The sequence below is a fragment of the Oncorhynchus nerka genome, linkage group LG7 (assembly GCF_034236695.1).
Source record: "Oncorhynchus nerka isolate Pitt River linkage group LG7, Oner_Uvic_2.0, whole genome shotgun sequence".
Taxonomy (NCBI): Eukaryota; Metazoa; Chordata; class Actinopteri; order Salmoniformes; family Salmonidae; genus Oncorhynchus; species Oncorhynchus nerka.
Genome location: NC_088402.1, coordinates 66,342,870 through 66,359,304, shown reverse-complemented (window position 1 = coordinate 66,359,304; position 16,435 = coordinate 66,342,870). Strand labels below are relative to the sequence as shown.

General features: G+C 40.6%; 2 protein-coding genes and 1 long non-coding RNA gene across 10 annotated transcripts in view; 2 read left to right on the top strand and 1 right to left on the bottom strand.

Annotated features, from left to right (window-relative positions):
• LOC115132224 (E3 ubiquitin-protein ligase TRIM33) overlaps positions 1-4,107 on the top strand; it is a 28,625-nt gene extending 24,518 nt beyond the window's left edge. For 4 of the 5 annotated variants that reach the window (XM_065020739.1, XM_029664629.2, XM_065020741.1 and 1 more), the window contains 5 exons: positions 5-128; positions 550-624; positions 998-1,150; positions 2,737-2,787; positions 3,365-4,107. In XM_065020739.1, coding sequence (XP_064876811.1) covers positions 5-128; positions 550-624; positions 998-1,150; positions 2,737-2,787; positions 3,365-3,589 — 628 coding nt within the window. In that variant the 3' untranslated portion in view covers positions 3,590-4,107. The remainder of the gene's footprint in view (positions 1-4; positions 129-549; positions 625-997; positions 1,151-2,736; positions 2,788-3,364) is intronic. The other variant, XM_065020740.1, reaches the window with a different exon arrangement.
• Positions 4,108-7,109: 3,002 nt separating this feature from the next.
• On the bottom strand, positions 7,110-9,899 carry LOC115132222 (uncharacterized). 3 transcript variants are annotated; one of them, XR_010464390.1, is made up of 4 exons: positions 9,510-9,899; positions 9,208-9,308; positions 8,128-8,686; positions 7,110-8,042 (listed from the first exon to the last, which is right to left on the bottom strand). It is a non-coding gene; the product is annotated as an uncharacterized LOC115132222 (long non-coding RNA). The 3 variants fall into 3 exon arrangements; XR_010464389.1 differs by having other exon boundaries at positions 7,110-8,686; XR_010464391.1 differs by having other exon boundaries at positions 7,110-8,532.
• Positions 9,900-9,962: 63 nt separating this feature from the next.
• Positions 9,963-14,945, top strand: LOC115132221 (lysosomal amino acid transporter 1 homolog). 2 transcript variants are annotated; one of them, XM_029664624.2, is made up of 9 exons: positions 9,963-10,249; positions 10,951-11,007; positions 11,287-11,493; positions 11,588-11,717; positions 11,946-12,033; positions 12,772-12,923; positions 13,045-13,137; positions 13,288-13,473; positions 13,781-14,945. In XM_029664624.2, the coding sequence occupies exons 3-9, from the start codon at positions 11,288-11,290 to the stop codon at positions 13,868-13,870; spliced, it is 945 nt and encodes a 314-aa protein (XP_029520484.1). In that variant the 5' UTR covers positions 9,963-10,249; positions 10,951-11,007; position 11,287; the 3' UTR covers positions 13,871-14,945. The 2 variants fall into 2 exon arrangements, with proteins under 2 accessions (XP_029520484.1, XP_064876810.1); XM_065020738.1 differs by lacking the exon at positions 13,781-14,945 and having other exon boundaries at positions 13,268-13,464.
• The last annotated feature ends 1,490 nt before the right edge of the window (positions 14,946-16,435 follow it).

Below are 16,435 nucleotides of genomic sequence, written 5' to 3'. Positions count from 1 at the left end.
TCAGTGGAGAGTGGATGTGCACGTTCTGCCGGAGCCTGGCCAGCCCGGAGATGGAGTACGAGCCTGACGACGAGCCTCGTGGCGAGAAAGACACCAGTGAGCAGGGCCTGAGTCCTGAGGACCAGAGGGTCAGTGGAACCATCCATCTGTAATACCTAGATTATGGCTTTCCCTGCTTACAGTTGAAAGGACTTTCCCATAGTATTAGTAGTTGCTCCTGCCACTGCATTTCCCTACTACTTTTATCAGTGAATTTCAGTTGACTTTAGATGCCCTCACATTTGAGGAGTAAATCAGTATGAATTCATTTAGTACACTTCTCTTAGTAAGGAGTATGTGAATTACGGAAAACTTGTATTTATTAATCTTGATGCGCTACTCATTTCATCTTAATTTGCTGTGTTCAGCCAGATGGACACATTCCTCATCTCTGTCTCTCTTTCTCTCCTAGCCGAGGAATGTTAAGCAGTTGTGTAATGTTCTCCTGCATAACTGCCCCTCTACCCTCTCTCTTGCTCTATTTCTTTGTCTGTCTCCCTCTCTCTGCAGAGGTGTGAGCGTCTCCTGCTGAACGTTTTCTGCCATGAGCTCAGCGAGGGGTTCCAGGAGCCTGTCCCTCCCTCTGTAAGTATCACAAGCTTGTGAAAGGCAATGCCACCTGTATTCTATCTGACCTGGATGGCCACATGTACTCTAGAGTACATCCTATCTAGGTTTCTTCTTTCTTGGGACTTTTTCCTGGGCACTGTGCTCTTGATTCTGCCATTGCTTTCTTTGGGGTCTTGGCTGGATCTCTGTAAAAGCACGTAGTATCAACTGCTGATTTAAAAAAAATATATATTGCATTTATAAATACATTTGATTGTTTGGTTTATGGATACTTCCCTATACCCACAGCACCACTTTACTTCATCATTGTGGCTATAACCATAATGTTCTGTATAATAAATTAATGATCCAATATGGCTCTCTAACCATGGTGTTCCCCTCTCACCAGATCCCTAATTACTACAAAATCATCAAGAAGCCCATGGACTTGACCCTGGTGAAACAGAAGCTACAGTTGAAGCACGTCCAGCACTACCAGAGCCCCATAGAGTTTGTCTCGGACGTGCGCCTGGTCTTCAGCAACTGTGCCAAATACAACGAGGTGAGTGGGCATGACTTCCATGCATGATGAGATGGGGCTGAGTGATAGTTGAATGGATGCAGGAGAACACATGCACATTAATACTGTATGCGGGCAGTGGAAATGCACTATGCAGAAGGTTGATATCCTTATCACACCATTTTGCATGAGCTTGGGGACCCGCAGGGATTAATGTTGGATGACCGGATGCAGTTATTGTGTACTCACACTGGGCTGTTTGTTGTGACTGTGGTGTTGCAAAAATATTTTGCCTATGTGCCGATTATCCAACCTGAATATTTTCATGGCCTCTAATTTAATGTCTTCCTGGTCAGTTATTTTGTAAGCAGTTAGAGAGCCTGCTACCATAAGACTCCTTGATTTTTTTTACTTATGAGTTGACAAAACAAGCAAATCTATAAAGCATTGAACTATATTAGACATTTTTGTCATTCTAAATAACTCGCCGCTTTCTTGCAGAGATTACCTTTAAAATGCTAATACATTCCGTTTTGTCTGTATTCATTATAGCTAACCGTTTCTATCAATGATTGACTGTTTGTCTTTGACTTGATTGTTTTGGGGTGGAGGTTTCCTTTAATATCTCTTAGTATTTATTTCATTAGTCCATTGTTGATGTAGTTAGTCACAATGTTTTGCATGTCAGCAATCACGTTTTCAAGATGTATAACTGTAAAAATACAGAAATACAGCCTGTGGTGTATTTTGTGTCATATGATGCTGCGTTTTGCAGAAGATCATTTGAGGGTGGAATTTTCCTTTTAACGTGTATATTTTCACTAGATACTAACACAAATACTTGGACTTTTCGAATGCAAAATTTGTACCGTGTGTGGGCTCTTCATTGCATTGGACCTTTTTGATATGGTGTCAATGTTTACTTTCTTCATTTAATCTCTCTGGACATGTTTTCAAGTGATGTGTTTAGGGGGGAAAAGATTTACAAGGAATTTTGTGATTTAGATTTTCAATAGTGATTTGAAATGGAAAAGAGGGGACCAATATACTACCTTGTTTTGAGAGAATCAATGAGGGACTGAGTTGTGGAGGTAACGTTAAAAGGTTTTCTATTGGTTGCAGTTGACTTAGTCAACGGTCCAGCACAATGGGTCATATATGCAAACTTAAGATTTGAAGAGACACTTACTAGGTATCAGTGATGGGACTGTCAGTGTCAAGTTACTAGCCAATTGAGCAGAAATTGAAAGACGTCTTTCCCAGGAATATGCCAGGACCCACAGCAAGGCCATGGCTGCTGTTCAGAATTCAACAGGCAGAAGCAGCCAGGTAAAGACAGACCATAGATAAAGACACTAGACTAGTTGGGAAATTTAATGGCAAGATTTAAGCAAGGTCTGCAACGGCATCCTCCATAAATTAGACAGTAAGTGAAACAAGTTTATGGAGGAATGACTATGAGAGACACCACATTTGGACACCAGTTCAATAAGGGGTGTATTTTACTTAGGCCCAAAGACCAAGGGTAGTGACAGTACACATGGTTGTTACCTATAACCTGTCTGCTGTGAAATCCCCCCCCCCTTCTGCTTTTTGTCTTTATTGTACTGTTATCACCCCTTTTTTAGATGTCTCGAATAATCCAGGTATATGATGAGGAGAAACAGAGTAATGTGCAGGTAAGCTGTTTCTAATACACATGGAGGGGAAAGGTTAGGCTGCCCACCCTGCCACTATGTTAAAAATGTGGGTTTTCTGTGTTTTATTTGCATTTCCACACTGAGGTTAGAATAATATTGTGAAAATGATGATAATGCCTTTTTGAAGTATAAGAGCTGTTTGAAAAAATTGCCTGAAATTTCAGCCTGTTTTGATGGGCTGGAGTTTGAGTAAATTTGTTTAGACCAATAAGAAAGAGTTCCAAACCTCTGCCAATAACAGCTAGTTTTCAGTTTTCCAAACTCAGACCACTCCTAGACAGTCCAAGCAAAATTCTTGCTTGAGAAATTGCTCTTTGCCTGGAAGCTAATTGTTTATTTTTTACCATTTTAATTGGAGAGAAAAAATCACACCAAGGTACTTAATTGTTACACAGAAATGATTGAATATTGAGAAAAAAACAGCTGTGTTGGACCTTTAACCCACTAGTGTGCTCCATCTCCTCCCCTCCCATTCCTTACCCATTCATCCCTCCTGTTAAATGGTGCCCTCACACCCCACCTTCCTCATACTCTCCCCCTCCTTCCCACCTGCCAGGCGGACTCAGAGGTGGCGCAGGCAGGGAAAGCCGTGAGTTTGTACTTTGAAGAGAGGCTGCTGGAGCTATACCCAGACAAAAGTTTCCCTGAGGTACCAGAGGAGCCGGAGGCCCCAGTTGGAGAGGGAGAGGAGGCAGATCTCACAGAAGACTCAGAGGATGAGTTTGTGCAGCCTAAACGCAAGCGGTTAAAAACAGATGAAAAGATGCTTCACATCAAGTGAGAATCAGTGTTAAAAAAGGAAAAGAAAAGGTCAAGAGAAGTGAAAGGATTTTGTCTTCCTAATCTGAAATGCAAGACCTATTGTACACATTTACAAGTTTTTCTTTTTTGCCTCTTTTACTTATTGTAAAATAGAAATTAAATTAGTCTGTATCTGGCAAACTGGACTTTTTAAAGACATATTGGAAGTTCCACGCCTTCATTTCCTTTGTGGGAATTTATGGATGTTCAAGAAAATGCTTGTACAGATTTGAAAGTATGTTTTGTTTGCAGTAGTCTTTTTTTCTATTATCATTTATGATAATATTTCTGAAACATGCTTTATAAAATATCCAAAACTCCCATTTCCACTATTAATCTTAATGTACTATAAAGTTTGACATGAATTACCTAACAAGTATTTGTATTGTGTTTGAAATATTTTACCGGCTGTAAATAAGAAAAACCAAATGAGGAAAAACCAGTGGATTGTTTGGTCTTTCACCAATAAATAAAATATGTTCAAATATTTACTGTCAATGTTGCAAGACACAACTTAATTTCAGGCTCTGAGAAAAAAACAGATTGAACATGTTTCTGTGATCTTTTTTTCATTATATAATCAGGTCTCTTTTGAGAGAGATTTGTAATCTCAATATAGGATAAAATGTTTTAAATTAATACCAGGTTGGCAATGGGTTTTACAATCAAGGACTCAGACTGAGTCACAATGGTTAATGAATTTGAAAAATGTGCAAGTCGAGATAATATGGTGCAGGTTTTCAAATGAAGTTAGTTACCCAATGGACTTCTCTTTTTACATCAGTCAAAATTGTGCAGCATTGAAGGACAAGCCTGTGAGTCATCACGATCCCTCCATCTCTCACATACCCAAGTAAATAGGCTATCCCATCCTGAGAGACCATCAGCACTAAAAGGGGTTAATTCGTTCTGTAAGTACATTACTCTTAGACAAAGTAGATAGGAAATGGCATTCATAGATATCAATCAACTAAAAGTACTGTATTGTCAAAGGTGTGAACATTTTAATGGAACAGTTATTTTCTTACATCTCATCTGCTGTGGCATTACATTTAAAATCGGAGTCAGGGGCCTCCCGAGGGCTGCAGCGGTCAGACCCGGCTTCATTCCCGGGCTGTGCCATAGGACTGCACACAATTGCTCCAGCGTCGTCCGGGTTAGGGGAGGGTTTGGCTCATCGCGCCCTAGCGAGTCCTTGTTGCGGTCAGGGTGCCTGCAGGCTGACCCCGGTCGCCAATAGGCTCTATGCATTATACCGCCTCCAACATTCTAATTTACTTCCTACCGGGTTGATAACTTCCGGAGCGATTTCTGCTGTTGTTTTTATCATTAGCTTACTAGCTATAACTGTAGTTGATGCATTTCTGACTGAAATAGTTCGCAATGACTACGTTTAAAGTACAGCCCGGCGAAGGAGGTGCTAATGAACATTGTTCAGTGCCTCTGTGTTCAGTTTCCTCCAAATGTAATGGTATTGTGAGCTTCCATAGTTTCCCGGTCGATGTAACTTAAAGCTCAGAAAAAGGGGGTTGGTGGCAGTATGTCGTGACAACTTTACTGTCACCAAACACACAAAGGTGTGTAGTACACATTTCGTCGAGTGACGTTGTTGATGGAAAAATGGGGGGGCGACAATACCTAAAAAGAGGTGTTGCTCCTACTCTTCGCGTGGAACTAGCACATTCAAAAGAGACCCGGTGGTTGGGGAAGAAGACTGAAACCTCCTGCTCCAACCGAGGAGGACGAAGAACAAGGTGCGCTGCGTATGGACTGTGCCGTCTCTGATCCGGTCCAGACACATGATTACTATGCAGTCCCTGAACGTGACCCTAATGGCAAAACATGAGCATGTAAGAGAAATTAAAGAGCTTCGAGCCAAGCTGGAGAACTGACCGCCCAACACGGATTTGGTCTACATGGATTTGCTGGTTCTGACGAGGGTATACGTTTTTACACAAGGGAATAATTTATTATCCAGCATTAATAGGGTTTATTATTTACTATTAATTAGTATTATCCCAAAGTCCATCTTACCTTTAAGAACATGTTCATTGTTATTTAAATATAGGCTAGCATATTTTAGCATAAGAAGGCATATTGAATGTATGTTGTCTTTACATTCGTTTTCAGTTAACCCCCAAAAATGCTCCCAAGTCGTTGCTGCAAATAAGATTTGGTTCTTAGTCCACTTCCCAGGTTAAATAACGGAACATTTCAAACAAATTCGCTGCTGTGAATTACAGTACGAATTGCAGTAACAAGAAAACAGGCTACAATAGCAGATAGGTCATGTCTTGTGCTACTTAAGGCTTAGAGAAGATGGACAATAATAGTAATTTGGGTCAGTCTTTAGATTTGAAAGCTACACCCACCTGATGGCCTTCTGGCACTTGATTGAGCGGGCAGCAGAGACTAAGTTTGTAAGAGTCACAAGCACCAATCCATTTGAAACAAGTGTTACTCAAACAAAACCGGAAAGTGACAACTACATTAAATACTTAAGATATTATTTGATCTTACTGCAATTGTTAAACATTATTTACTTTTTGTTATGGACCGAATATAAGGACTATATTGTACTAAAACGGGTTTCTTTACGTTCAGACACTGACATCAATTGACGAGTAGTGTCTTGTTTATGACTCGTCTGTCGCTGGGTCTGAAGCAGATGGATTTGGCCCATCATCTACCAATCGACAGTGAGACGGATTATCATCTCTTGGGCCAACTTCCTCTACTGTCTGCTTGGGTCAGCACGGGTATGGATCCACAAGGAAACCATCGAAGCCCACCTACCACCTGAGTTCAAGGACTATCCAGACACCCAGGTAGTGATTGACTGCACTGAACTCCGCTGCCATACACCATCTTCACTACTACTGCAGAGTGAGGTGTTTCTTCCTACAAGACATGCTGTACCTTTAAGGGCATGTTGGGAATGTCACCACATGGAGCTGTCAACTTTTGTGTCATCATTGTATGCTGGATCTGTGAATGACAAGGAGATCTTCAAGCAGTCTGGAATTATTTCCTTACTCACCCCTGACATGGCCATTATGGTGGATAAGGCTTTTCTCGTAGATGACATTGTTCTGTGCAAGGTCTACCGGCCAGCCTTTCTGTCAAGACGCACACAGATGCCAGTGCATGAGGTTAGGGAGGAACAATCCATTGCCAGGCTGAGAGTGCATGTTGAAAGAATGATCCGCAGAGTAAAGGAGCACAAGCTTTTTGACACAGTCACCGCCCTGACCATCTCAGGCAGCATCAACCAATTATTTCCAGTGATGTGCCTGTTGGTCAACTATCAAAATTGACCTTTGGTCAGAGCATGGGCCAAGCCAGTGTAAATGTACATGCTAGCAGCAAAATAATATGTTTATCTACAACATGTAGCAATCATTTGTGTTGTAGTGAATATCAGTTTGTGTGGAGCTTGTATTATCTTTAATTAGGCAATTAGTTTAGGGGTGGGGGAAAGAAATCAAGTAAACACAGAATAGCCAGAATGCAAGATTTAATACAATGTTGGAGATGTGTAATTGATTAACTGAACTGTTGAACATTTGCTGAAATATTTTTTTTTAAACAAATCTATTCTACTATAGTTTTCTTCACAAGAACATCAATACTTATTTTTTGTGAAACCACTGAACTTGGCACCCATGGAATCCATTCAGGTGCGAGAGACACTTCTGCAAGTAGTGATAAAAATAAGTGGTCAACCTTCTCTCTTATAGTTTTTGAAACCTGTAGATCTTTATATATCCTTTCAACTAGGTTGTCATCTGTGCACAGGAGGACAGTCACACCAGCTACAACCTGTGAGAAGGATTTGACCTTGCACCTAGTAGTAAGCATGAGATCTCTTCAACTTCAGCTCTCCATTCTGTATCTTCAGGTAAGGGCACTCAACATAACTTGGTACATTTGGGCACTTGACCTCTAAGAGTCCAAAGTGTGGTCTCACACTGGGATCAAATATGATGCCATCTGGAGAGGATCCTAACCACGGAGCATCTGGGTGCACTATGAAGCCACACAGAAAGAAGTTAACATTCTTCAGTGTGCAGTACTCCTGTACAGCCACTGGCTCAATGGCTAGCCCCCTCTTCATCTCAATGGTCTGCATACCAGATCCCTTGAACATTCGCTCAGCTAGGTGGTCAGCCGAGGTCTCTCCCCGGACATGGCAAACCTCTCGAAAACGAGAGGATGTTATTCTAATTTTCCTGAGCTGATGCCATTCTGGGCTGCAACCTCGACTCACTGTGACATCTCGTAGGTTGTCTCTAATGCCTTGACGTGGAACTGCCCCCGATGGCTAAGGACGTAAGCACACTGGGAAGACTGAAGACTGTAGCCATCTAATGGAAGTATTGGAGATGGGGCATCGGTAATCGTCACAATTCCATGGTCTTTGGCTGTGGAAGCTGATAGGACAGGCGGATTCAACCAGGGGCAGCTGACATTTCCATTGTCACAAGAGGGGAAGTAAGTAGAGAAAAGTTGGCATACGTTTCTGAGATGCGAAGGTCCATGTCAGGCATGTATCCATTGAGTGCTATGTAGAGAGAACTTCTGCAAAACATTTTAAAACCTTAACACCAGGTTGGCGAGATTACTATGACAAAGACTCATGTAACTTTTCCAGAAACAGCACAAGCCAGAAAGTTCAAATAAAATTAATTAAAATACAGATTTATAGATGATATATTTCCCCCCAGTCTTTGTCCCAAAATGTGTCATTACATCGTAAAGACGCCACTGTTTAGGCTCATCATCTGGATACAAAAACAATCACAGGAAAATGTTTTCTAACATGTTTCCATTCTAGGAACATCCAACTTATCTTATTCCATCAGCACACGAGTTTGTAGGTTTACGGAACTCTATCCCATCAACCGGAACGGTCTTCACACCCTAATTAACAAGGATTTACTGTTACATAGGCTGAATACTTTTCAGGTGCATTTTTTTAAAGAAGGGCCACCAGATGATTGCACATAGCACTTCCTGCAATACAGGAGCAGTGGCTCTGGACCACTATCACTGGTACGGAGTGCTTTAACACCATCTGTGAAGATAAGTGTGATGAAAGACTGAAGTGAGAAACAAGAATGACGCGGCCCATGAATAATAATAAACATAGTAGTGTCTTGTCTTCTTAACTAGGGGCTCATTTAACTATACAGGAATACATTGTCTCAGTAACACAATTACCAAACACTGCAGCAACAGATATTTACCAAATAACCTGTTAAGTGGGCATTTCTAAATTGGGATTGGGACCCATCATTAATATCTATCTATTGATAAGATTAAACGTTGACACTGTCTCCAACACATTTTGACCATGATGACAGTGTCTCACAGGAGATGTTTAACAAGGTCCCTAGCTATCTAAAACCTTTCCCTACTCTCATGCTGTGCGGCTTGGTAGCCTAGTGGTTAGAGCGTTGGACTAGTAACCGGAAGGTTGCGAGTTCAAACCCCCGAGCTGACAAGGTACAAATCTGTCGTTCTGCCCCTGAACAGGCATAACCCACTGTTCCCAGGCCGTCATTGAAAATAAGAATGTGTTCTTAACTGACTTGCCTGGTTAAATAAAGGTAAAATTAAATTTTCGCTCTTCCTCATGGACCTGTGACAGGCAGCCCTCACGGTGATCTCTCCGGTCAATGTATCTTTGTTAGATACTGTGTAGAAGACATGAATAACAATTATTTTTAGCTAGTAAGCATAACTTAACCAAGCTAACGAAAATACACACATTCTCAGGTAGATTCTGTCAACGGTACATCATTTTACGAAGTAACTAGCTAGCTACAGTTAATAGTTAAATTAGCTAGCTAATGAATGTAGCTAGCTAAGTTATCTGTCACTGACTTGGTACTCACCTTCATAGTTGTCTATGTAACGTTAGCTTCCTATAACTTCCTATGAACCCCTTTTCATTCTTGTTAGCTGGAGTCTCGGAGGCATAATTAATGTTAATTTAAGGCAAGTCCTGAAGACACCTAGTAAAAAACTGCGACATAGTGGTAGTAACGTTATATCGTCGATAACAACTTCTTCTTTTTTGCTGGTAAGAAGTGTGTTTAGAACGTTCGATCATGGAATGTGCATACGGGAATGTGTTTCATCCGACACATTGGTGCGGCTGGTTTCCGGGTTAACGTGGCGTGTGTTAAGGAGCGCGGTTAGGTGGGTCATGTTTCGGGCATGATTCCACTTTCGCCTCGCGTTGGGGAGTTCCAGCGATGAGAACATTTCGAAAAAAGGAGGGGGGGAAATAAAATATATAAAAAAATCAGTGTCAGATGCATTTTTTGTGACATAGTTGAACCCAGACCAAAATAGTCCTTAGGGAAGGTATTTGGTAGAATAAACTGACATGATTTCAGAGCAGAGAGGAAGCAAGAGGGTTTGCTCCGGTCAAAATATGTCCCCGATAATAAGCAGACCTCCCATTTTAGGGGAGGAGACTAGACCATCTCGTCATTATATACAGTTTCTTTGGATAAGCATAGTTCTGTGCTGAGTCATCAGTCAGGTGAGCAGGGTCAGCTGACAACACTATTTAGATCGAAGATTCCCGCGAGCTAAGGCCAAACAGAGTTTTGAGAGCGTGTGTGAGGTAAGCCATGCTGTTCAAAATACACTGAATTTGTCACAATTTCATGGGAGTAATTGGCTACCTGTCGAGTCGTTTGCGTGCGATCGTTAGAATAGCTTGGAAATGTTCATGTTTCAGGCAGAAATATGCGGCCGCAGCGAACATCAGATGTACATGATAAGTCTTAATTTTCACAGCTTTATGAACAAATGTAAACCCTGTAGATCTTCGGAGACCGTGGGGGGAGGCTTGCTGCACACTAATGACAGAATTGCAACGCAGATCGATGAGGCCAACTAACGAGGACTGTTGATATCTGATGCGAACATGTGACATGTGGACACAGGTTGCCTCTGTTCTGTAACTTCAAGTTACAGAAACTTGAGGACAATATTCATCGTGTCTGTCTATTTCAAGGTGCATCCTAAATTCCAGAAACGACCCCCACAAACGCAGTTAACTAGGTCGAGATTATTATTTTGTGCAATGATTTGGACATTTTTCAAATTTAGTTTATTTGTTTTTGACTGGAGTTATATTACAAACATCATTTCTACATTGAACTGTTACACATAAAATGAAGACTGAGTACGTAATTTAATCGGATCTCTATGGTGTAGCTACATCTGTCGTCCTAACTCCGCCTTTTCTCTGACGTTGGAGCTCATATTCCAATCAGTTCAGTTGAGCTAAATTGTTTTCTCCCTAACCTTTGCGAACAGACGTCTGAAAAAGGCATTGGGCCTCCCTGGACACTTCAATAACCGCCCGAGAAACAGGTAAGATAATTTTTGTTGTTGTTAATGTTTGACCACAACCTTTGTCCTAGAAGACTTTTGAAGAAAAGCCAGCTGTAAAAACTCAGCGCGCAAGATGTTTGTCCCCAGCTGAAAAGTCTATCAGTACAAACCGACTTCACTCTGAATTCCATAGCAGATAGTACATTTTGAGATTTAGCTGTAAACAATTTTTGTCAATATAAATAATAAGCGACAGCTCGTTTGTTTAGGTAGCTATATTGTCTAGCTTGTTCGTTTAACCCTTTCCCCTCTGCTTAGCATGAGCCTGAATATGGGGTCAGCTGATGGTGTCCTCAAGCGGGGGTCTTTTGGATGGAACACTGATGGAAACTTCAGCTCTGTATGCCCCAATGGATCGGTATGGGTTTGGGAAGGGCTGGGGGAATGTGCCCAGGATGCCAGGGACATGGCCAGTGTCATCCTGGGTCTGCTGTCTATAGTGTGCTTCATGGTTTCTTCTCTGCCGTAAGTCTTGATTGGGAATACATTATTTCAGCCCATTTCCAATGTATGGACAACACCTTTTATTCTTCTTATTTTGTTGTGTTCATGAATACAGGCAATACTACAGCTCTTGTAAGAGTGGGAATATGGACAGCGCCTTGTCCATTTGGTTTCTGTTGCTGTGGCTGGGGGGTGACTCCTGCAATCTTGTAGGTTCATTCTTAGCTGACCAACTGCCGCTACAGGTAAGTGACAGCTATTTGGGTCGGTCAATATTACTGAAATGGTTTCAATAACAATAGAAAGGTTTGTCAAGCATGAAAATAGAGGGATCAACTGTAATTGTCGACTCCCAAGACACCAATGAAAAGAATGTTTTAATGTTCCGAAAAAGTGTAATAATATGCATTTAAACTAGTATATCCCCTTGTCCACCGCACTGACACGTCTCTCTCTTCCCCCTTCTCATACAGATATACACAGCAGTGTATTATGTACTGGCTGACTTATTGATGCTGGGATTGTACTTTTACTACGTATCTAAGCACAGGATGAATAACAGTGAGTTTTTGTCTGTTAATGTATTTGATCTCTACGAAATTAGCTGCTGTGAGATTTGTCATTTGTCTTGTCAATAATAAATCAAGGCCATTGGTCAGTGTACATTCCACGCTTTGACTATTAACTAAGGCCTCTGTGTTACACTGGGACCACAGTTTGTAATATACAGTATACCCTGATGAAGACAGCTTGGCTATCGAAATGTTGCATATTACATTTTTTTTTTTCTGAGCTCCTAGAGTGTGCGGCTCTTTTATTTTCAAGTTTTCCACTCCGCTAGCCAGCACCTCGCCTATATAGGTGTGCGTTTCTTTTTCTTCTCGATTGTAATATACAGTATAACACAAATGCATGACAGAACAAGGTATGGCTTGTCTACATTGTTCTATGTTCTGCCCATAACGCAAATATTCATTCCAGGACGCTGCAACGTATTTTTATACATACAGTTGTTATTTAACAGTTCAGTGAACCTGACGGGTGTCAGGTTAGACTGCTGTAGCCTATACACAGAGGGTCCCCAGGATTAGTGTTGAGAAACAGACCTTCATTACACAGGATGAAGAATCATACAAAACTTGTGTGATGTCAGCAATACTTTGCATCACCACCATATTTTGTTATTTCGTTTCCTAATTGTTGTCGCAACCGTTGACACCGTGACCTTTTGTTGATGACTTTGCTGAGGCGGTGTCTACCAATATTGACAACTGATAGCTTTATTTTTCCTTTACCCAGACAGGTCGGTTCTAAATGTAGTTGGTGTAGTCTATATACTGGGCTTCTTTGCCAGCCTCGTTGCCTTACCTGGGTCAGGGTCCCAACAGGATGTGGTCCTCTCTGGGTTTAAGGGGCGGGCCTTGCTGTCAACCACTGTGGACAGTGTTAAGGTAAAATATGCGCTTTGTGTAATCAGTGGATGTTAATGTAATTGATTTGTTGATTTTATTCCAGCCCCTGGCCAACCTTTTATCTGTCTGTGACATGCAGATGCTTTGTCTTTGTGTCCAGGCTTTCAGCACCAAGGAGATTATTGGGTTTACCATTGGCTCCATATCCTCAGTGCTCTACCTCTGTTCCAGACTGCCACAAATGCACACTAACGTGAGTCTTAAAAGTGGGAGGTGTTGGTAAGGAAGTGAACGAGTACTGGATGGACAGATACTTTTTACAGTGGAGGCAAACCTACCTGTAAAAGTTTTGCATGGATCCTTTTCTTTCTCATTATATTTAGAATGTTTCTGTCTCTGGTAGTACACAAGGAAGTCGACGGAGGGTGTGTCCTACTTCCTGTTTGCCCTGGTCATCCTGGGTAACACTACGTACGGCCTGAGTGTGCTGCTGAAGAACCCTGAGCAAGGCCAGGGAGAGGGAAGCTACGTCATCCACCACCTGCCCTGGCTCATAGGAAGCCTGGGCACCCTCTCTCTAGACATCCTGGTATCCTTCTCATTAAAATGCCTACTTGGCCTCTGGCCTTTCCACCAACATTTTTGTAATATCCAACAATATTTTGTGTGCTTTGACATAACACTTAACTTTAGCTTTTGACTTTGTTTTGTATTGTATTACAATTACCCTAAATAACTTATCCAAATGCAACAGCTTCAGGTTGATTTGTCTAGTATTATCTAAGTACATTATCCTATATGCCAGCATGCAGTTGTTGGAATGCGTTTCCTTTCTAGTATCTAAAAGTTTGACCGTGTTCGTTTTTTTTCTGAATTCCCTTGACTCGCTGCTTCAGATCTCCGTACAGTTCCTGATATACCGCAATAATGCCCCTCTGGAGTTGGAATCGCAGCATGATGAGAGAGCTACTCTGCTGGACAAATGAAACTGCTCCCTTTGTGCTGGATCTAGCAGTTCAGACAATTATCCCCACCCAATAGACTCACTCACATTCCTAAACACTAAATCCATAACTTTTTGACAAACACAGGAAATCCCTTTTCACTGTATTGTTATATTTATGTGATTTGTGTTATGAGAAAGATGCCACTTTGTTAATTGGGATTCAGCTATAGTTTACTTTAGCTGTTCTTAATTGCTCTTAATCTTTTAGAGAAGGACCTTCCAACCATTTGTCTAAATACTTCTAGTATTTCAAATTTAAAAACCTCTCCTGACAATCATGACACTACTACTGGTCACTACATGGAACCCTCTCGTCGGATTAGAATAGTCTTGTTATTGTATTTCAGAAGTGATTGACAAAAAATATTTTTTTGCAGATCACTTCATGTCTTGAGTATACAGAGACATGAATCTTAGTGTCTTGACATGTTCATGTGGATTTATTGTAACTTCATTAAAGTGTAAATGTCTGAAGTACTGTACTTCATTTATTTGATTGTTTACATCAGTTGCCTTTAAGCATTTTGAATTGTATATTTATGTACTTTTTGTTGACTCCTTTTTTGGGGTTATAGTATCCAGTCTGGAGACTTGACCTCATGTTTGTTCAGTGTAAGCACAGAGTAACGATGCTCACTGAAGGTTTCTGTTGATGAAACGGTCCTGTTTCTTTCTTATTCTGTTCCCTAACAAATGGTGTTGCATCAGTACTGAAATGCACAGGAATGATTTAAAATTGTATCACGTTGATAATGTCTCATTCCCCACTTACTACTACACTTAGGCAGGAAAAAGACAATGTTCTAAATAAATTGGTTGTGGGATTGTCTTTCATTTTGATAAATGTTTTATGTTTCACTAACACGCTCAATAGGACACATAAATCATGGTTTTAAACAACTGAATTTGTATGGACCCCTGCTGTCATTTGGCCAGTGTACCTCTGTGTTAAATATGCTGGGAACATGTAATTTTCCACCTTCCATATCCAGCCCATACTGTTTTTGACTGGCCTTCAAGATTGTATAATAAATTAAAAGAAATTTAACATCTAATTGTAATGGGAATTTTAATATTTGTGTTCTATTCATGTACTGTTCTATAGCCACTTGCATGAATACAGAAACTGGTTTAACTACAAATCACCTATCAGTAGCTGCAATTTGGCAGTACGCCCAGATTGTGTTTTGAGAAAGAATTAACGTGTTTTGAGAACACCGAAGATATCTCAGTTGTAAGGTCTCAGCTTGGCAAGAAAGAAGCCTTGTGTGGTGTTGGTCTATCACGTTATGAAACTGTATTGGTAAGTCGCATGAATAAAACAAAACGGTAATGATTAATTATGCTAAATCATGCAATATAACTTCTGTCTAAGGCGTATATAAGACAACTGCTGGGTCTGCCCAGGGAGAGGTCCTGATTGACATGTACTATGGTGCATTGAGTTGGTTGGAACCTCCAGCCAGCTGACAAAAAATGATTCAAGATTGACCTCAAGTGTCCCTGTGTAAGAATTTTTCCACAACACAGTGCATTTGGGAGGTATTCAGACCCCTCAGGCCAACCCATGTGAAATCCATAGATTAGGGTTTAATGAATTTATTTCAATTTGTTTCCTTATATGAACAGTAACTCAGTAAAATCTGCAATTTTTGGGTTAAAGTTTCACTATAGTTCCTATTTGTCCATTTTGTAATGTTAAATCAACACATTTTACAAAGTAACTAATTCATTTATGTTTTTAGGATATTACTAGCACAACTAAACATAATTATATACTAGGCATTAAGAATATTTTTGATTCAGAACACTAGATCACTTTTGTTCCTGGTTCTGTTTCCGTTCCTCAAATGTTAGTCTTTTTCAGTTCCCTGAACCAGTTCCAACCCCTGATTTCAATAGTACCATGCAGAGTCATGTATAGAGTCATACATATATAGTGCCTTCAGAAAGTTTTCTCACCCCTTGACTATCCACATTTTGTTGTGTTACAGCCTGAATTAAACATTTATTAAATAGAGATTTTTGGTCACTGGCCTACACACGATACCCCATAATGTCAAGGTGGTATTATGCTGTTTTTTAAAACAAATTTATTAAAAATGTAAAGCTGAAATGTCTTGAGTCAATAAGTATTCAGGCCCTTGGTTGTGGAAAGCCTAAATACGTTCAGGAGTAAACATTTGCTTAACAAGTCGCTTAAGTTGCATGGACACACTCTGTGTGCAATAATAATGTTTAACATGATTTTTGAATGACTACCTCATCCCTGTACCCCACACATAAAATTATCTGTAAAAGGTTCCTCAGTCGAGCAGTGAATTTAAAATAGATTCAACCACAATGACCAGGGAGGTTTACCAATGCCTCGCAAAGAAAGGGTAAAAATGTGACAATTTTCCTGTCCTGCTAAGCATTCATAGTGTAATGAGTACTTTGTGTGTCTTGGAAAATGTATGGCGTAAACAGTACATTATTTTATTTAGGAATGTAGAGAAGTAAAAGTTGTCAGAAGAATAAATAGTCAAGTAACAGCAACCCCAAA